This window comes from Nelusetta ayraudi, unplaced genomic scaffold (assembly GCF_046127955.1).
Source record: "Nelusetta ayraudi isolate G7.1 ecotype Tasmania unplaced genomic scaffold, CSIRO-AGI_Nayr_v1 ptg000017l, whole genome shotgun sequence".
In the NCBI taxonomy this organism is placed as follows: domain Eukaryota; kingdom Metazoa; phylum Chordata; class Actinopteri; order Tetraodontiformes; family Monacanthidae; genus Nelusetta; species Nelusetta ayraudi.
In genome coordinates this window covers 3,602,337-3,622,334 of record NW_027466067.1, presented here as the reverse complement: position 1 = coordinate 3,622,334, position 19,998 = coordinate 3,602,337, and the positions used below count along the sequence as shown (strand labels likewise).

At 49.1% G+C, this 19,998-nt stretch overlaps 1 protein-coding gene across 2 annotated transcripts in view; it reads left to right on the top strand.

The window, feature by feature from the left end:
* flnba (filamin B a) overlaps positions 1 to 19,964 on the top strand; it is a 53,296-nt gene extending 33,332 nt beyond the window's left edge. The window contains exons 17-49 of one of the 2 annotated variants that reach the window (XM_076024811.1): positions 458 to 618; positions 1,277 to 1,367; positions 1,492 to 1,646; positions 1,828 to 1,945; positions 2,180 to 2,259; positions 2,354 to 2,539; positions 3,077 to 3,391; positions 3,526 to 3,643; positions 4,237 to 4,437; positions 4,521 to 4,694; positions 4,811 to 4,973; positions 5,617 to 5,777; positions 6,578 to 6,869; positions 7,843 to 7,996; positions 8,093 to 8,282; positions 8,475 to 8,722; positions 9,632 to 9,715; positions 10,258 to 10,363; positions 10,450 to 10,590; positions 10,817 to 10,945; positions 11,474 to 11,647; positions 11,742 to 11,900; positions 12,396 to 12,599; positions 13,087 to 13,239; positions 13,355 to 13,477; positions 14,680 to 14,946; positions 15,175 to 15,312; positions 15,390 to 15,505; positions 16,917 to 17,049; positions 17,156 to 17,332; positions 17,404 to 17,622; positions 18,007 to 18,216; positions 18,532 to 19,964. In XM_076024811.1, the coding sequence (XP_075880926.1) occupies positions 458 to 618; positions 1,277 to 1,367; positions 1,492 to 1,646; positions 1,828 to 1,945; positions 2,180 to 2,259; positions 2,354 to 2,539; positions 3,077 to 3,391; positions 3,526 to 3,643; positions 4,237 to 4,437; positions 4,521 to 4,694; positions 4,811 to 4,973; positions 5,617 to 5,777; positions 6,578 to 6,869; positions 7,843 to 7,996; positions 8,093 to 8,282; positions 8,475 to 8,722; positions 9,632 to 9,715; positions 10,258 to 10,363; positions 10,450 to 10,590; positions 10,817 to 10,945; positions 11,474 to 11,647; positions 11,742 to 11,900; positions 12,396 to 12,599; positions 13,087 to 13,239; positions 13,355 to 13,477; positions 14,680 to 14,946; positions 15,175 to 15,312; positions 15,390 to 15,505; positions 16,917 to 17,049; positions 17,156 to 17,332; positions 17,404 to 17,622; positions 18,007 to 18,216; positions 18,532 to 18,719 (5,528 nt within the window). In that variant the 3' untranslated portion in view covers positions 18,720 to 19,964. The remainder of the gene's footprint in view (positions 1 to 457; positions 619 to 1,276; positions 1,368 to 1,491; positions 1,647 to 1,827; positions 1,946 to 2,179; positions 2,260 to 2,353; positions 2,540 to 3,076; positions 3,392 to 3,525; positions 3,644 to 4,236; positions 4,438 to 4,520; positions 4,695 to 4,810; positions 4,974 to 5,616; positions 5,778 to 6,577; positions 6,870 to 7,842; positions 7,997 to 8,092; positions 8,283 to 8,474; positions 8,723 to 9,631; positions 9,716 to 10,257; positions 10,364 to 10,449; positions 10,591 to 10,816; positions 10,946 to 11,473; positions 11,648 to 11,741; positions 11,901 to 12,395; positions 12,600 to 13,086; positions 13,240 to 13,354; positions 13,478 to 14,679; positions 14,947 to 15,174; positions 15,313 to 15,389; positions 15,506 to 16,916; positions 17,050 to 17,155; positions 17,333 to 17,403; positions 17,623 to 18,006; positions 18,217 to 18,531) is intronic. The other variant, XM_076024812.1, reaches the window with a different exon arrangement.
* The last annotated feature ends 34 nt before the right edge of the window (positions 19,965 to 19,998 follow it).

The window sequence follows — 19,998 nt, the reverse complement described above, 5'->3', positions numbered from 1 at the left end:
GGTGCAAATAGTCCTGCCCGTTCGCTGAAGTTTTCACAATGGACATGACGCACATGTAGGTTCGCAACAGCTTTCGATGTCAACAACGCTGGCCTGATTCTGTTGTCTGACACAGACTCCTGCTTCATTCCTCTCATACTCCGAAGCTCTTTGCACTCGTTGATTGGCAGCCGGAAGCTGCTGCGGAGCTCGTGTGTCGCAATTTGTCATGCTTGTTTATCTCTCCACTGTCGACCCTCTGCGGCTGAGGCGCACCTGATCAGATAGAACAGGCGCGCTCTAGCACCACCTTGTGGCAGTCGTTGTCGGTGCAGGGTTACGAACGATTGGGTCTCTGCTGGGAAGACTACGTGGGTCGTTGAATAAATAGTTCACCACCGTCACCCATTTATGTCGGACTTTGAATCATGACACCAGATGAAATAACTTGGGTGCCTGGCTTGTTTGGTCTACTTAGGTGACGTCAGTGTGGGCATCAAGTGCGACGCCAACATGGTCAGTGACCAAGAGGCTGACGTGGACTTTGACATCATTTCCAATGCCAACGACACGTTCACCGTCAAGTACATCCCCCCCGCTGCTGGAAGGCTGACTGTCAAAGTCCTGTTCACAGACAAGGTACGCACATGCACACATTTACACACACACACACACACACACACACACACACACACACACACACACACACACACACACATACGCGTGCGGTTATAGACAGTATGAATGAATGAATGAATGAATGAAAATCTTTGTTTTGAACTTGAAAATAAAAGAAAATAACACAATTAATGATAGCCACAGTGTGTGAAACAAAAACAATACTAATACTAAAAAAAAGTGATTAGAAAATGTGATGATTGATCCTCTGAAAAGTAGGAAGAAGTAGGTACTCATTTACTCCTTCCCCCTTAATTACATATTAATCATCCTGTCTCATCCTGTTATATATTAATGTATATCATACAATGCCATAATATCTTCATACACAGTACCCTGGTATGTGGAAATTATGTTTGTGCATAACATATACATGTATTTATTTAATATATACATGTATAGTTCCCACATAACTATATATAACCCATATAAACTACCCACGTGCTGTATATTAATTCTAGGCATTATAGAACTATCCATTTCTGATCAGATTACTGAACTAAGTCAATAATAATAACAGTCATCATCATCATAACACGAATGCAATTAACAACCCTCTTCCTCCACTCAATAACCGTGAAGAATGTCTGTTGAAGAATGTATATTTTTCCACCCACAGGAAGTTCCACAGAGCCCCTTTACCGTCAAAGTTGACCCCTCTCATGATGCGTCCAAGGTCAAGGCCGAGGGTCCCGGACTGGCTCGCACTGGTACTTTTAAAGCGCTTTCCACCCTTCTTAGATTTTGGCCCGTTCACACCTGACTCCTGCCTTCCTGGGCCGCACTTGTAATCTCCCTTCCGTCTCCTCCTCCTCCTCCTCTTCCTCCTTCCAGGTATTGAGAGCGGGAAGCCGACTCATTTCACCGTGTTGACCAAAGGAGCTGGAAAAGCGCCGCTCGATGTTTCCTTCTCCGCACCGGTCAAAGACTTTGACATCATCGACAACTACGACTACTCCCAGACCGTCAAATACACTCCTTCTCAGCAAGTGAGCACAGCTTCACTCGCACACTCACAGCTGTACACAGCTTCTCATGTTCTCCGCGTAATTGGAAGATCAGCAAACTGCTTGGTCTTGGTCTGTTTATGCTGTGGTTTTTCTTTTAGCAGGTTTTGAAAAATGTCCTTAGCCATAATAGATTGACTCTTCGCGTTGTGTGTGTCTACAGGGGGAGGTGACTATTGTGGTGAAATTTGGTGGGGACGCCATATCCAAGAGTCCCTTCACGGTGGGGGTGGCGGCTCCACTGGATCTTAACAAAGTCACCTTGGACAACCTGGAAGGAAGTGAGTAATCTGTCTGTATGCGTGTTAAAAATGATTGCAGAGATAAAAACAAATAATTGCTCATCTGCTGGCTCGTCAATAGTCGTTCATATTTTAAGCACATTTGGAAACAATCACAAGTGACCAGACTTTTTAACCTGCTCAGCAGAACAGGATGCAGTTGAAAAGTGAAAAACAGAGATCAAATATTTAAGGGTGGTGGTGTCTTCTGTGGGGAATTGTCTTGTCTTTTAGGAGTGGAGGTCAATCAGGAGCAGCAGTTCACGGTGGACACCAAGGGTGCAGGAGGCCAATGTCAGCTGCAGGTGGCAGTGGTGAGTTTTTTTTCCAGCTTGGTTCTGCACGGGATTATAATGGATAAAAACACACTGGTGAACCAAACTCACGTGTGTGTGTGTGTGTGTGTAGATGAGTCCCAGCCAGCGGGCAGTGCCCTGCAAAGTGGAGCCTCAGCCTGGTAAAGCAGGCGTCAGCCTGGTGCGCTACACTCCAACAGAAGAGGGCGCTCATGCTGTCAACGTGACCTACGATGGGCATCCGGTTCCGGGGAGCCCGTTCCCAGTGGAGGCCCAGCTGCCCCCAGACCCGAGCAAGGTAACCTTTGCTTGGCTTTTTGTGTCGTGTCGTCACTGGCAACCCAAAATGAAGATCCCCTTAAACTCCATTTATCAGCATTTTCAGTAGCTCTTAAAACTGTGAGATTCCATAACTGGTGACTCTCCTTGATGGAGAAAGAGGTGGGAGCGACAAAAGAGGAAGACCAGGAAGAAAGTACTTAGTTTGAGTTGGAACAAAGCTGATGTAAAGTCGGTGAGGATGTTTGTGCCTAGATGTCAGGACTGAATGGCCTCTCCGCATCAAGTGTAAAGATAAATAAAAACTCCCAGCTTGCTTCAGCAAGAATTCAGAAGAATGTTGTCTCTTGTTCCAGTAAAGGCTTTCAGCAGTTCAGCCCAGGTCCCTTTTCTAAAAAGTCCTTATGGACTCTGTAGCTTGATGGTTATGTCGCTTTAAAAAGTGACATGGGAATTGAAATGTTGTGAATATGAGTGAAAAAAACCACAGAACACACCTTATTTTTTAAAAGATGGAAGTGCAGAAACAGTGTGACTGGACTGGACTCTCCCCCAGGTGAAGGCATTTGGACCCGGTCTGAAGGGAGGTTTGGTGGGAAACCCGGCAGAATTCACCATCGACACAAAGGGAGCCGGCACCGGAGGCCTGGGCCTCACTGTGGAGGGTCCCACCGAGGCCAAGATCGAGTGCTCCGACAACGGCGACGGGACCTGCTCTGTCTCCTACCTGCCCACTGAGCCCGGAGACTACCTTGTCAACATCCTGTTCGAGGAGGTCCACATCCCGGGCTCCCCGTTCAAGGCCGATGTCCAGATGCCCTTTGACCCCTCTAAGGTGGTGGCGTCGGGGTCGGGCCTGAAAAGAGGAAAGGTGAGTTCTGGGCGGGATGGTTGAACTGGTGATGAAGCTTCACTGGGCTGTGATTACTTTCTTCTGAGTCATCTCAGATGGATTTTAACCCTCAGTTCTGTGTGTGTCTGTGTGTGTGTGTGTTTTGCGCTCAGGTTGGAGAGACCAGTGTTGTGAACGTGGACTGTTCCAAGGCTGGACCAGGGGAGCTCAGCCTGGAAGCAGCTTTAGACACGCCTCCAACCAGCCCCACTGGTTCTGCACCACGCTCTGGTGAGCCTATACCCTTTTTTTTTTTTTTTTTTTTAAATGAATAGTTCTGGATTCTGGACATTTTGGATGTGAGTGCTGCAGGACACTTCTGCACACCTTTGTTTCTGTTGATGCCTGGATGTGATAATCTTTCACGTCCCCACGGTTCGCTTTGTTTCATGGCAAATTTTAAAGAAATATACGCTAGAGGAACACGTTGAAGAGGTGACACGAATTAACAGAAATTTCAGTTTCATTTACTTTTCATTTTGTTTCATTTTATGCCCACTGGCACTTTAATAGTCATCACAAATCAGGAGTTGCAGAGTTCAATCTGTTTCCCCAGTTTAAACCAAAGCTCAGATCACCCTGTGTGTGAACTGTGTGTTCATACGTAGTTTTGATGCCCTCAGTGAGAAACTGCAATGACAATAGTCATGAGAATGAAAGTAAAGACATTAAATTCATTTAGAATTTTTTAACTGGTCGTGTATATATATAAATATATATATATATATATAAATATAAAAAAAGTTTGTGGCGTTTTCAAAAGGTGCTGTTTCCATCTCAGCTCTAATGTGCATCAAAAGCCAAAGTTGCTCTGTTTGTTCCAGGTGTGAAAGCCAAGACGGCGGTGGTGGACAACAAAGACGGCACCTACACCGTGACCTACGTGCCCCTGACCTCTGGCATGTACACTCTGCTGCTCAAGTACGGAGGCAAGGCCGTGCCGGGGTTCCCCGCCAAGGTGACGGTGGACCCGGCCGTCGACACCTCCAAGGTCAAAGTGTTCGGACCCGGAGTGGAGGGACAAGGTGCGGTGCTGAGTGCGAGGCTGCAGCCAGTGAACTGATGGCGGGAGGGGTCGTCTTTAAAACCTCGCTCTCCTTCCCCTCAGGCGTTTTCAGGGAAGCCACCACAGAGTTCACCGTGGACGCCCGCTCTCTGACCCAGCGGGGAGGAGACCACATCAAGGCCGAGGTCAAGAACCCGTCCGGGTCCCTGACGGACTGCGTGCTGGCCGACAAGGCCGACGGCACCTACAGTGTGGAGTACACCCCGTTCGAGAACGGTAACGCACTCCCGTCCAGCACGTTGCACATGAAGCTGTTCATCAGCAGCTTGACTGATGCTGCTGCTGCTGCTGCTGCTGCTGCTGCTGCTGCTGCTGCTGCTCCTCCCTCTCAGGCGTGCACAGCGTCCAGGTCCTGTACGATGGCACCCCGGTTCCCAAGAGCCCCTTCAAGGTGTCCGTGACGGAGGGATGCGACCCCAGCAGGGTGGTGGCCTCTGGGCCCGGCCTTGAACAAGCCCTGAGCAACAAAACCAATAACTTCAACATCGTCACCAGGTACTGAAACAAGTTCAGGAATAAATTAATAATGGAGATTCCAGATCTGTTTTTCACATCACATGACATGAAATGCTGATATGCTGTAGTTTCCCTATTTGGGATCAATAAGGTACATTTATTCTATTCTATTCTATTAACGGTGGCAGTTAGCATGATTTTTGCAAAGAAGTTTGAGAATTGTTTTTATTTTTCAGCATATTTTGGAAAGTCTTTCTCTGAGCACATTAAACAGTGTTGGCATTCCTTACATCCATCCATGAAAAACTCACAGAGGTGGCAAAAATGTTCATTCTGTGCTTAAGTAAAAGTATGGATACTTGTGTAAAAAAAAATACTCTGGTAAAAGTAAAAATACTGATTCAACTCCTTGACTCAAGTAATACCGCAAAGCCGAAGTACTCTAAAATAATCTCCCTCTAAAATAAGAAAATTACTTCAACAGAATTTGTTTCTTTGAAACACCAAAGTACCATGCATGTTTTTCAAATGTGAGAAGCATAAACTGCAGATATTTGTGTTCAAATGTGCAGAGTAAAATGAAAAAGTCGTGAGAAAAAGAAATACCCAAGTAAAGTACATATACCTGAAAAATCTTGGAAAACTGGTTTGCAGCCATCCTGATTCTGTGTGTCACCACCAGGGGGGCCGGTATCGGCGGTCTGGGCATCACCGTCGAGGGTCCGTCCGAGTCCAAGATGTCGTGCAAGGACAACAAAGACGGCAGCTGCAGCGTGGAGTACGTGCCCTTCTCCGCCGGCCTCTACGACGTCAACATCACCTACGGGGGCGAGCACATCCCCGGTGAGAGCACGCTTTGGACGGGACTCAGATGTTTGGTTTCCGAGGGACTCTTTTAAAGATCTGAAGTGAAGTTCATTCAGGCGAGCCGGGGTACAAATTATTTATGGAGCTGCTTTGTAGTTAAAAGTGGGAATTCCACACTCTGCTGCCAGTAAAATGAATTTGAAACTTACTACAACATGTGCTGCGGGAGTTCAGCTCCGCCACAGACGGCCTCACCAGCGTAAGAGCCGACTCCTCATTAACAACAGACTCGTCCATAAATCCTCCTCCGTTCCTCACACGTTTTTTTCCCGGAGGAAAAGCGGCCGACGTCGATTCCATCCGAACACAGGGTTGGAGTCGCTCTCATTTCCGCCCATAAACAGCCGCCGATGCTGAAAGCAACAGTCGGCGATCCTCCGTTGGCGTGGAAAACATGTCGTCAGCTGTTTAGAGGGATGCCGCCCGTTCGCCTAATGCCTTAAAGATGTGGCGGTTCAAAACTGCCGCTTGCTTTAATTGATTGTTTTTTCTTTGCCGTTTTTTTTTTTTTGCTGTTGCAATAAAGCTCGGCGTGTTTCCTTGTTTTGCCGTCTTTTATACACAGCTGTTGAGTGTCAGTGTCGGTCGGTGGACGAAGCGGGAGTCGCTTCTAAACACAGTAATTACTTGCGGAACACATTGAGGAAAGGCTTTCTGTTTTCTTTTAAAGTTTAATTGTCTTGTGGCAAATGGAGATTAAAAAAAGGAATGTCAGATTTATTTATTTATTTATTTATTTTTAAATGTTACCTAAATTCTTATGTTTCTGTTTCCAGGAAGTCCATTCAAGGTCCCAGTGAAGGATGTGGTGGATTCCAGTAAGGTCAAGGTTTCTGGTCCCGGCGTTGAGTCGGGGGTCAGAGCCAATATCCCACAATCCTTCACGGTGGACTGCAGGAAGGCGGGCGTGGCCCCCCTGGCTGTGGCCGTCACGGGGCCCAAAGCCACCACGGAGCCCGTGGAAGTGTTGGACAACGGCGACGGGACGCACCTGGTGTCCTACACGCCGTCTTTGGAAGGACCGTACTCTGTGGCCGTCAAGTACGCAGAGGGCGACGTCCCCCGCAGGTACGGAGTGGTACAGCGAGGAAAACGCAGGCCTCTGTGGATTTAATTTTTTTGGATTTAATGATTTTAACGTACTTGGTGAACTGTTTTCAATTCAGCTTCAAAAAAAAAAAAAAAAAAAATTATGAGACGTGTTGGTGCTCCTATCAGCTGCTATCATGTGCAGTTGGAAAAAGGTAGATTCTGGTGGGTCATGTTGCTGTTTTGATTGGGTAGCGGCTTTTAAAATGTATATATATTTACAGAGAAAACATTTTTCGCAGGGCACACAATTCAATAATTTCAGTCATTTATTGACTAGACATGATAGAAAGTGGGTTAACGTTTTAATTTTTGTGGAAAAAAATCTGAGATCTGTGGAATACGTTTGGGTCTGTGGTGATGAAGGAAAGAGATTTGGGTTCTGAGACTCCACGGGTTGAGAAGCGCTGCTCTAGGACAGGATGAATCATTCTTTCAGTGAGATCACTGATTTATGACCTCAAAGAGCTGCCGCATGTATTTGACTCTTGTCTGTCTAGCGCAGCTCCCACAACATGACTTCAATTAGCAGCAGCTGTCGGGGTGGGTGGGGGGGTTCTTTATTATTTTCTTTATTTTTGCGTAACATCGCTGAACGGAAACGTGATCACGGCGCTTTGACAGTTTTGCCTGGATCTCTGATGTGAAAGACGTTCTAACCCCAAGGTCCCAGCTAATCCAACCTTGTTAAGTCGTTGGGAATTCTTGAGATCAGCGTCTTCACTTAGATCAGTACCATTAATAACAATGATAATAATAATAACAACAAGTACAAAGCGCTTTGAGGCGCCTTTGGGTGTGATTTAGCGATGGACAAAGAAAAGTTTATTGATTGATGGATTATTTCAGAAGAGTGCAGCAAGCTGGTTGCCCTTCGTAACTCAGTACCCATGAAGTAACAACCCAGGTTCCAAACGCTCGGTGACCCCTGTTCTAACCCGCATCTCCGCAGCCCCTTCAAGTTCCGGGTTCTTCCGACTCACGACGCCAGTAAAGTGCGAGCCAGCGGTCCGGGCCTGACCAGCGGCGTCCCGGCCAGCCTCCCCGTGGAGTTCAACATCGACGCAAAGGACGCGGGCCAGGGCCAGCTGAGCGTGCTCATCACCGTCAGTGAACCCGCACCACTGACGGACCCATCGCAACTCCACCGGGCCGTCACATCTTCTTGGTTCTAATCGTCCCTGGTCTCTCTCCTCCGTCAGGACCAAGATGGTAAACCCAAGCAGCCCAGTATCCACGACAACGGCGACGGCACGTACCGGGTGTCCTACATCCCCGACCGCACGGGACGCTACACCATCGTGGTCAAGTATGGCGGCGACGACATCCCCGCCTCGCCCTACAGGGTCCGCGCCACGGCCAGCGGCGACGCCAGCAAGTGCACCGTCACTGGTGTGTAGAGCGCACGCAAACCACGACAAACACGCTGGGGGTTATAATGGAGTTCAAAGCAGAAAGGAGTCGGTGACTCCAAACTTTTGCATGGTAGTTGCGAAACAGGAGCATCCTGCGAGTTCAGCGAGCAGAACAGGCAACCCATGTGCTAACAACTTGATCGATCGGCTTCCCTCCTCCCCTGCCAAGGTCCTGGCGTGGGGCCCACCGTGGCCATCGGCGAGGAGCTGGGCCTGCAGGTGAACGCCAAGGGAGCCGGCAAGGGCAAGGTGAGCTGCGTGGTGGTGCAGCCCGACGGCAGCGAGGTGGAGGCCGAGGTGGTGGAGAACGACGACGGCACCTTCGACATCTTCTACACGGCGCCGGAGCCGGGCAGCTACGTCATCTACGTGCGCTTCGGAGGAGAGAACATCCCGCGCAGTCCCTTCAAAGTCACGGTGAGCTTTGCTTCATTTGGGTCTCCAGTTGGAGAACAGCAGATGGAGATCTGGTTGTGTTTCAGCGTGTCAGGTTTTTTTTGGGGGGGAGGGAGGGGGAAACTAAAAAAAAGGGGGGGGGGGCATGTGTGCTCCGTCCGCACCGCGCTCACGATGCTTTCATGACCTCACCTCGGCGAACGAAACAGACGGCAGTTTGTGTTTATGCCCGTTTCCACTCCCGCCGCGTGCACGCCGTTGATCTTCATTCTTCGACAGACTTAGCAGCTTGATCTTCTCGACGGCGTGCCGGGAATTTCCCTCGAGACACTGCAGCAGCAGCAGCAGCGGCAGCGGCAGCATTCGTCTTGTCTTATAATCTGCACCTCCTTCCTCCTCTAATCAGGGAAATCATTTGGCCAAACTGCACTACAGCTTCTCAAGTCATGTCTTTGTTGATTGATGTACAGTATCTTTTTTCCAACACCTATTTCGGACCAGATGGTTGGCCTGGATTTTGTTCTTGGGGGAAACAAGACACTCCAAAAGAAGTTTAATGTTACACAAAGCCCTGAACCCACCACCGTAGGAATTCTTATTCTTGCAGCACATGGATTTTTTTTTTTTTTCACAGCTTGGTACAGTTGTCAACATTTAAACACAACATAGTTACACATCCAGGCAAAAACGCATTCAGACGAGCACAGAGTCCATGCACAACCAATTTAATGTTCAGAATGTTGACTGCAATTGGGATAAAAGTCTTTCTTACGCAGGTTGTTTTGCAGGCCATTGACCTGTAGCGCCTCCTAGAGGAGAGGAAAAAGCTTGTACATGTTGATTAACATGTTTATTACAGGTTTATTAATGAGGCCTTTAAATGAGTCGACTGTTATAAGGACCTTTGACCCTTCGCTCTCATGTTTTCAGGCCACTGACGAGGTTCCCATGGTACAACAGCAGAACCTGCTGCAGCAGCAGGCCGCTCCCCCCGGAGCGGGCTTCCAGCCCTGGGTACACCCCTCAGCGCACGCACACACACACACACACACACACACACTGCTGTGGTCTCTCTTGCAGGTGAATGGCCGCTTGACTAAACTCGACCTCTTCTGTCACTAAAGTTCACTCATTCATCTGCTTTGCCACCATCACCACGTAGTCGCTTCCCCTTTTTGTCTCAGCCAATGGGATCGCAGGAAACGCAAGGGATGAAAATGCACCTGTGCGTGCATGTGTGTGTGTGTGTGTGTGCGCGCGCCGTTGCTATTGCTGTTATTTTGATTTATTCATTTATTTGAGTTCTTCAGGGTGCTTGCGGCAGACTCTCCCCCGCCTCCTCTTCCTCAGTGCACTCTGCATCGCAGTCACCCGAGCATCATCTTCATCCTCCTCATCCTCACCGTCATCATCATCCTCGTCTTCTACTTTGCACTTCAACCTCCCAGGATGGGGCTAGTGTGCGGGGCCGGGCTGTAGCAGCAGCATGTGTCTCTCGCGCAGCAAGACGGCGAGCTGGGCCGACCTCTGACCTTGTCCCTCTCGTCTTCCTCAAGGTGACGTCGGACAAATACGATCCAACCAGGAGCAGCGTGAACGGCAGCGGCTTCAGGCCCTTCGACATGGTGATCCCGTTCTCCTTCCGCAAGGGCGAAATCACCGGTGAGACGACGTCGTGACGGAACGACGGTTTGTCCTTCGTGGCGAGACACTTTTTCTCAGACGTTGGCTCCGCCCCTCTTTTGCAGGCGAGGTCCTGATGCCTTCTGGGAAATCGGCCCAGCCGCTGATCACGGACAACCTGGACGGGACGGTCACAGTGCAGTACTCCCCCACCGAGGCTGGACTGCACGAGATGCACATCAAGTACAACGGGACACACATCCCAGGTCAGCGCGCAGTAACAGTGACACCCGCAGGCCAGAGGAGGCGCTGCGTTTCAGGATGAAAGATTTAAATGTTTCGTCCGTGAATATGATGTTTAATTAAGGCGCTGTATTATTTAGCACCAGCACAGTTTGTGTGTTACTGCTTCTTCTCTTCATCTGTTAGTCAGGTCCAAAAAAAAGCTCATTTCATTAATTCATCGTGCTGGTGCGTTTGTGTTCTCCGCAGAGTCGCCGCTCCAGTTCTATGTGAACCACGCCAGCAGCCCCAGTGTCACTGCCTACGGTCCCGGTCTGAGCTACGGCGTCGCCAACAAGAAAGCCACGTTCACCGTGTTCACTGACGACGCCTCCGAAGGTGAGCAGAATGCAGCGACCCGGTTCGATTTTTTTTTTTTAAACTTGCTGCCCGCTGAAAGCTAACATTAGTGGACAGAAAAGAATTCAAGGCTTCGCGCTACATCCGTTTTGAAATCTGTGGTAAAAAAAAACCATTTAAAAACACTTTTCAGACATTTTCTCATTATTAATCTGAGCCTTGAGCTAATTCAGAGAGAAGTTAAACTGTCCTGTGACTAGTGTGGGATTTAAATGAGTCGTACAATGAAAAATTGACTCTTTCAGCTCCTTAACATATTTTTTTGCTTTTTGCATTGTGGTCATGCCAAATACATAAAATTACAACATGCACATTTCTGGGTAGGTGTACATTTTCCATGTTCCTGCGCTAAAGCTTCCCTTTGGATTTTGTCCGACTTTCTGCGTCACTAATGGAGCTGATTATGAAAACAGGCCTTACTGCATGATTTCTAGTAGCCTTGCGTTTAAATCAGGAAATGTCCATAGTAACGCGGCACTGCCCGAACTGCTTTGTGTGTCTGTGCAGGCGGCCTGGACTTGGCCATCGAGGGTCCTTCCAAAGCAGAGATCCACTGCGTGGACAACAAGGACGGGACGTGCAGTGTCAGCTACATGCCCACTCTGTCGGGGGACTACAACATCCTGGTCAAATACAACGAGGACCACATCCCCGGCAGCCCCTTCACCGCCAAGATCATAGGTGGGGGACGCAGCTGGACGGACGGGTCGGCGCTCTCACTGGTACCAAACAGGAGGACAAACGGCGGTCTGATGTCTCTGTGTGTGTGTTTCAGAGGACAAACAGCGCCGCTCCCAGGTCAAACTGGGCTCCGCCGCAGATTTTTCCCTGGACATTAACGAGACGGACCTCAGCCTGCTGACGGCCAGCATCAAGTCGCCGTCCGGCAAGGACGAGCCCTGCCTGCTGAAGAGGATGGCCAACAACCACATCGGTAAGACTGCTGCTGCGCAATTAAAGCACTCATTTGAAGGTTAAGTGTGTAATATTTCGAGATTTTAAAGACGAAACAGCGACATCAAGTGGTTACATTTTAGATTGCAGCGCCTTTCACTTCCTCCGCCTCCTGAGCTTGCCAGTGAGCTACGGTGGCCTGCGCTCCCAAACCTGGATACCTCGTCCACCTTCTTCTTCGTTGGTTTATTTGAGCAGTCACACAAATTACGAAACTAAATGTCAGGCAGCTGGATTGTCCACACCAGGCTTCCTTAGAAATATGGCGTTGCAAGATGGCAGCTAACTATTGCACAGCGATGACACACATTTATGAAAGTATTTGTGGGCAGAATATTATGCTTTTACTAGTAGAAAAAATTTTAAATCAAGGCAAATATTACACACTGGACCTTTAAAAACAGATTAATTTTTGGTTGACTTCATTGCTCCTAATACTAGTATACTCACGCCTCTTTTCTTCTCCTCCCTTCAGGAATCTCCTTCATCCCCCACGAGGTGGGTGAGCACCTGGTCAGCATCCTGAAGAACAACGCCCACATCCCCAACAGCCCCATCAGCATCATGGTGGTCCAGTCCGAGATCGGGGACGCCAGCCTGGTCAAGGCCCACGGCGACGGCCTGGCCCAGGCAAGCACCTTCAGCGACGCCAGCTTCATCGTGGACACGCGCGAGGCCGGTCAGTTCCGTTTTAAACGTCTGTGCCTTTTGTAACGTGGGAACCTGGCATGAGTTGCGTATTTTCCCGGCTATAAGTCGCCATAGAGTATACGTGGCATCAGTGGAAAAATGCGCCATGAAGGGAAAAAAAAGGGGAAAAAGCAATAACATATAAGTCGGCACTGGACTATAAATGACATTTTTTAGGAAATTTATTTGACAAAATCCGAGAACAGATATTTAATCTGGAATGGTAAGATATTAAACTGCACAATAATGAGTTAACTCAACAACGTAATGACTATTCGGCTACATAAAGAACATACATGAGAGGTGGAATAGGATGAATTAACATAACAAGCAAGTCACTGGTTGGCAAGTAAGACCAGCCAAACTGTGAAAACCAGTGAGACTCATAGTCCAGACAATATGGTAATTCTGTTTAAAACGAGATGCCGAAAACAATTATAGACGGTGAGCGTGTCCGCGTGTGTGTTGGCGCACAGGGTACGGTGGCTTGGGGCTGTCCATCGAGGGTCCCAGCAAGGTGGACATCCAGACAGAAGACATGGAGGACGGGACGTGCAAGGTCACCTACTGTCCCACTGAGCCGGGGAACTACATCGTCTCCATCCGCTTTGCCGAGGAGCACGTGCCAGGCGAGCGAACACACAAAGTTATCGTAGCTCCTCTCTCGCAGGATGGAAAGAAAATTCACTTGATTTGAGTCACGCACATATTTTTTAACACTTTGAGGTGTGCGTTCATCAACAGGAAGTCCGTTCACAGTGCGGGTGACCGGCGAGGGCCGTATCCGAGAGAGCATCAGCCGCAAGCAGAGGGCGGCGTCGGTCGCCGGTGTGGGCAGCGCCTGTGACCTCAGTCTGAAGTTATCAGGTACACACACACACACACACACACACACACACACACACACACACACACACGCACATACCTCTGAAACAGGGTGAACACATTGCTCTCAGCGGAGTGTGCTGTGGTTTTGTTGTTTACGTGTGACAATTCACATCATTGCAAATCATTGCAAATTTTCCCAGTGTGGCATTAATCGAGGCTTCTGTTCAATAATTTTTTCAATTCAAATAAATAAATTGCAACTCATGTTTCCGCCTTGAGACGCCAGCCTCATCTTTCTAAAGGACTCCCTTGCCTTTTTTTTTTCCTCCTTCCAGTTGTTTGTTGTGCTTGATTTCTTTCTTCCGACTACTTGCACATTTTGCCTTTTATTTCCTTCCATAGTTTTTGCGTTTGCATTCATGTTAGTCTTCTTTGAGCTCGCCTCTTGTACTTTACCTTCTGCCTTTTCCCCCAGTTCTCCAGCTCTCCTCCTCAGCTGCTACTTATTTTCTCCTCCTTCCTCTCCCTCTGCCTCCTCCTCTTGTCCTCCAGTGACCTGGTTCCTCTTGATCTCAGCAAGTTCCACTCTAACACCTCCTTTCGCTCTCACTGCTCCCTCTGGTGGTGTGGAAGCTCCAGGCGATGCTGGTCTCCTCTGTCTGCTGTTGCCCAAGGTCAGAACCTCCCTCCTGGCCGTGTGCGACTCACAGCTGGGCTCTCTGCTCGCTGGAGGGTTGAGGGAACAAACTGGTGTATACTGGGTGTATACTGGTGGATACCGTGCGTGTGCCATGAGGTGTTTAATCTTAACTAATGCTGGACTAACAGTCCGACCATCATGGCATTTATTGTCCAAAAAAATGCCAATCTGTTTAGACATTCTTTTTAAATTTTTACTACATCAGAGCGATTAACGGGTTTTTCACCAAAATTCATCACCTTGTCTGGACATAATGGAGACGATCCACACCACACTAGCGCTATTTCGTGCCGCAGTTCTCCATGCATACCTCAGATTCTCTTCAAACTGACACGAGTTACACGCTCAGCTGTTCAGAGAAAAATCATGAAATGTATGAAAAAAACATGCCTGTTCTTTCCATCATCTTTTGCATCTTTTGACCAAGGTTTGTATCATTTGAATCGAAGTCGTAACTGTCGGGACCGCAGAAGAAGTCCTCTACTCTACCCACTAATATCTGAAGTCGCTCACAAGCCTGCAACCGCCGTCTCCCTTGCAGCGATCGACATGCAGGACGTCACCGCCGAGGTGGAAGCGCCCAGCGGCGCCACCCTGCCGGCCGAGCTGGTGGCGGTGGGCAACGACACCTGCTGCGTGCGCTTCGTGCCCACGGAGATGGGGTTGCACCACGTCAGCGTCAAGTACAGGGGCTTGGACGTGCCGGGCAGCCCCTTCCCCTTCACCGTGGGCCCGCTGGGCGAGGGCGGCGCCTCCAAAGTGAAAGCAGGAGGCCCGGGACTGGAGGGAGCACAGGCAGGAGAACCAGGTACACTTGATTTTGTGTTGTTACCGACGTGACCCTGACGCTGCCAAACTACACAACGAAATCGCACAGGAATTTGTCAAATTGAGTCAGTGGATGTGGACTTGGAGCTCAAAAAAGGGAAAATGTCTCTTTAAATGTAAAAAAAAAAACAACCCAAAAAAGCCAAACATACTGATGTAGACGGAGATGTCAATCTGCTCACACGCCACCTGTGGTGCTGTTTTCCAGCCGACTTCAGCATCTGGACCAGAGAGGCCGGGGCCGGCGGTCTGTCCATCGCCATGGAGGGACCCAGCAGGGCCGAGATCTCCTTCGACGACCGCAAGGACGGATCCTGCGGCGTGTCCTACATCGCCCAGGAGCCCGGTAGAGCTAAACCCCTCCCCCGCTCACCCACAGCGAGCTCCACACGTCGACCCGCTGACTTGCGCTCTCGTCCGCAGGCGACTACGAGATCTCGGTCAAGTTCAACGAGCAGCACATCCCCGACAGCCCCTACCTGGTGCCGGTGGTGGCGCCCGCCAACGACGCCCGCCGCCTCACTGTTACCGGCCTTCAGGTGAGGCACGAGGAGACACCTCCACAGCCGGCCAGCCCTGCTTTGCTCAAGGGCTCCAGGGCGCAGTTGCATAAATATGAGATGTTGGACACTTTTAAGACTGACCAGCTGTTTTTTTTTTTTCATCATTATTATTATCATTATTATTATTATTTATAGTATATTATTAATAATAATTATAATAATTATAATAATAATAATAATAATGATACTACTACTACTAATAATAATAATCAGTCCTCAGCAGTTCACACACAGTCATCAACCCAACTCATGATGTTCTAAAACCAGCCAGATTTGAACACACGAGTCAGTAATGCACAACCACATCAGTGAATTCCAGCCCACCACCATCATCACTACAACCACCACCCACCTGCTGGGTGTATAAATCAGTCAGGCCACAGTATACAGGTGTCTTTATGCAACTGGTTCCTCGCAGACGTGACCACAGCCAGACAAACACTGTTTCCCTGTGACATTCCAGCCTGGGAGGAGACCGAGGAGGCCACACGGTGGTGAAAAGATGGAAATGGTTCAACCGGTGCAGTTTTTTTTAATGTACAACTGCAAAACTTTCCTATTTATTGACGGATTAATGAAACAATTTGTGAACTGATAAAACATTTCGAGAGATATATTTAGAAAACTATCCAAATTGATTCCCTACTGTTCTTTGAGCTAAAAGACTTGAACCATTATCCCTATTGAATCCCGTCACCTCTTCCTCCTCCTCCTCCTCCTCCTCCTCCCTATGGACTAATTGTCACCTACAAAAACCTCTGTCTGTGATCCTGGAAGCAGGATTTGTTTTTGCCTGGCTGTGGTCACCCTGCTGCTGCCTGGCGTGGAACTCTGGGTGTTTCTCTTGTGTTTCATTTAAAGGCTTTTAACAGCTCCGTCATCTTCACCTTCATCTCCACCCGCAGCAGCAATCTTCAGCTCCCTGGTGGCCTGGTTGCAGCAGACGGAGGCCGCAGTAGCGCTTGTAGTTGGTTACTAGCGGTAGATGTTTAGTGAAAAACCTCTTAACTTCAACACAATCAGAGTGTTTTTAAAGAACTTGAGTGAACTTCAGTGCATTTGCAGCCTCATTCAACTGTCAAAAACGTGCCTTTGTACGTTTCCTGTCATTCTTTGGGTACTTTGGGTGTCAGCGTAATAATTGTACCGCTGTTAGAAAATGCATCATAGTTTGGCCGTTTGCCTCCGTCTACTGCAGCCGCACCAGCCAGCGCTCAGTCAGGTAAGACCACGTAGAAATAGAACTAGTAGAAGTGGAAGCGGTCGCCGTCAGGTAACTGCTGCTCTCCGCAGACTCAGCCGACTGACCCCGAGCCTGTGTTGCCACTGCGATGTGTGTGTGTTGCGCAGTGTGCGCGTTGACTGTACGTGTGTCCGCCCCCACCAGGAGTCCGGCCTCAAGGTGAATCACCCAGCATCCTTTGCGGTTCGTCTCAACGGCGCACAGGGCAAGATGACGGCCAAAGTCCACAGCCCCTCCGGCGCTCTGGACGAGTGCGTCGTCACCGAGCTGGAAAAAGGTGCGTGAGGGGAAGTACAAGTACTTTGTTTTGCGTACTTAAGTAGATTTTTCAGGTACGTGAACACTTTTGAGCTTGCGGCTCACCGACGTCTCTCTCCGTCCAGACAAGTACGCCGTCAGGTTCATCCCCAGGGAGAACGGCATCCACACCATCGACGTCAAGTTCAACGGCAGCCACATCCCAGGAAGTCCCTTCCAGATCCGAGTGGGAGAACCGGGACAAACCGGAGAGCCCGGCCTGGTCTCGGCCTACGGTGCCGGGCTGGAGAGAGGCACCACAGGTGAGATACCAGCCAGCCCGCCTGCTTCAGGAACACGTCCAGCAGTGCTGTAAAGTGGTTCCCTCTCACAGGTTCCCAGTCCGAGTTCATCATCAACAACACCAAGGCGGGCCCCGGGTCGCTGGCCGTGTCCATCGAGGGTCCGTCCAAGGTGAAGATGGACTGCCAGGAGGTTCCTGAGGGCTACAAGGTGCTCTACACCCCCATGGCTCCCGGCACTTACCTCATCAGCATCAAATACGGCGGGCCGAACCACATCAGCGGCAGCCCCTTCAAGGCCAAGGTCACAGGTAAGGTGGAGAGCGGCAGCACCACCTGCTGGCCGGCCGCGAGAATAACCTCCAGACTCTCTTTCCACCGTTTGTCTTCGCAGTCGTCTGCAGATCTGAAGGTTTTGATCGCGTTTCCTGCCAGTTCAGTTTAGATTTTAATCCGAACCGAATGATACTGATGGATTTTTCTGTTCGCAAGGACAAAATACTTTTCAACACTGATGAGTTTGAGAAATTGAAGTTTCTCGAACCTGAGACAAGGCCCTCATCCTTCAGTAGATTCTGAAATTCCTTGAAAAATAACCTCAAGCAGCCTTAATAAAATCAGCTCCAAAGAAAATTTCCCTCCGTGGTATTTTTGTTCCAGGTCACTGGGTAACTGTCTGTCCTCCTCCCTCCCAGGTTCTCGCCTGGTGGCCGTGAGCAGTGGCAGTGAGACGTCCACCCTCACGCTGGACTCGGCGCTCAGGGCCTCCAGAAGCACCTTCACGGACAGCGCTCCCCTCAGGCCGGGCGGCTCAGATGCCAGCAAGGTGACGTGTGCGGGAGCCGGCCTCAGCAAGGCGTCGGTGGGCCAGAAGGTCAGCTTCTCCGTGGACTGCAGCAAAGCCGGTGAGAAAAGCAACTCGTTGGAGGTTTACGCACTTGGTCCTTGACAGTCTCTGCTGAAAAATGGCGCTCCAATCTCAAGCTGTATCGGTTTTATCTTCCGATTTCATCGCGTACGTTTCGGCAAAAGCGGGAAGCAACTGCAGCGCACGCCGTCTTTTGGTCGGAACGTCTTCCGATTTGCTGCAGCTAATGACCGGAACGCTTAGCCAACACCCTCAACCTCACTGTCCTCACATCAGCCACTGGTTTTTAAACTAAACCTCTCCAAACTTCTAATGTTCTCATCACGTTTCATGACAATGTTCTGCCCCGCAGGTAAGAACATGCTCCTGGTGGGCATCAGCGGCCCTCAGGTGCCCTGTGAGGAGCTGCAGGTCAAACACGCAGGCCACCTGCAGTACAGCGTCACCTACCTGCTGAAGGAGCGGGGCGACCACGTCCTGGTGGTCAAGTGGGGCGAGGAGCACGTGCCCGGCTCGCCCTTCCACGTCACCGTCCCCTGATGCGACCCCGGGGAAACCCCGCTGTTCATCCCGACCAGACATCAACACGCATTTCAAAACCTTTTTGCTGTTTTTGCGCTTTTTTTTCCTCTCTTTTTTTAAGATTTACTGTCATTACATTGAGTTTTATCGTTGCGATGTGTTTTTTCGACTAACCTGCCATGAAAACGGGAGAAAGATTGATCTGATTTTAAAGATACTCATTAGGTGGAACTTGTGCGCTAGTCGCTGTTGCCCAACCAGAAATCAGCAGCTGGATTAAAGAACCGGCTCCCCGTGCCATCCCTTTGTTTTGCTGCACCCCGGAAAAAAAATTTAAATGACAAATTTTGCACTCGATCATTTTTGCAGTTTTGACCGGCCAGTCAACAACGACAACAACAACGGGTTTTTAAGGTGGTAAAACATTGTGTGGTGGTTGTGATCCGGAGAACTGGATGTCGCGCAGCAGCAGTTTTTATTGGAACTGCTGCAAACTGCAAACGTGCAGCAGATCTCAACAACATAATAACTGGAGTTAACTTTTAAGTGTTCGATAGCAATGGCAACATATTCTGCTGCAATCAAAGCATCTCATAACAAGTCATAACATCTCAAATTTCGGAGGAAGAAAACTGCTTGTCTTTGTTTCAGTGTCAGCGCAGTGTTGTTGTTTTTTTTTAAATGTTTTTCTTTCCAAGAGTGGTGGGCCCGAGCTCGCTCCGACATGCGACTACTGATGTTTATTTGCTCTTGAAATCCATCCCTCGGATCACGTGACGTTGCCATAGTCAGTCAGTGACTGCCAGATGTGCCATGGCACAGCTGCAGCTGGGACCGGACGCCAGACTGATGGCTGTGCATGTGTTTTGCTGCTGCGTGCGTGCGGCTGACTGGAACAGATGTGACCGTTTACTTTGTTCTGCTTCGCGCCAGAGCCCAAAGTCACACTCCAGTAGGGCGGCGGCACGTCAGGTTTTTAGTGTTTAATCTTGTTAGTTACTTGCTGCATAAGATACTTAAGTCAAACGACCAAAACGAAGCTTAGTTGAAAATTTCGAGGGCAGATTTAGTATTTGGTGTTTAAATCACGTCGAGATCTTTTTGACTTGCATGGACGTTGTTGCCTTGTCTTTACTACTTTGTCTACTTTAATGATGTCTGTCTGGGGGAGATGTTTTGTATTAGGGACGGGGTGTTTTTAATGTGAAATTCAACATGAAATGATGTACATTTGATAATTAAAATAAACTGGAATTTACTTGGCTCTGTTTTGTTTTTTGTAATAAACTTTCTCCAT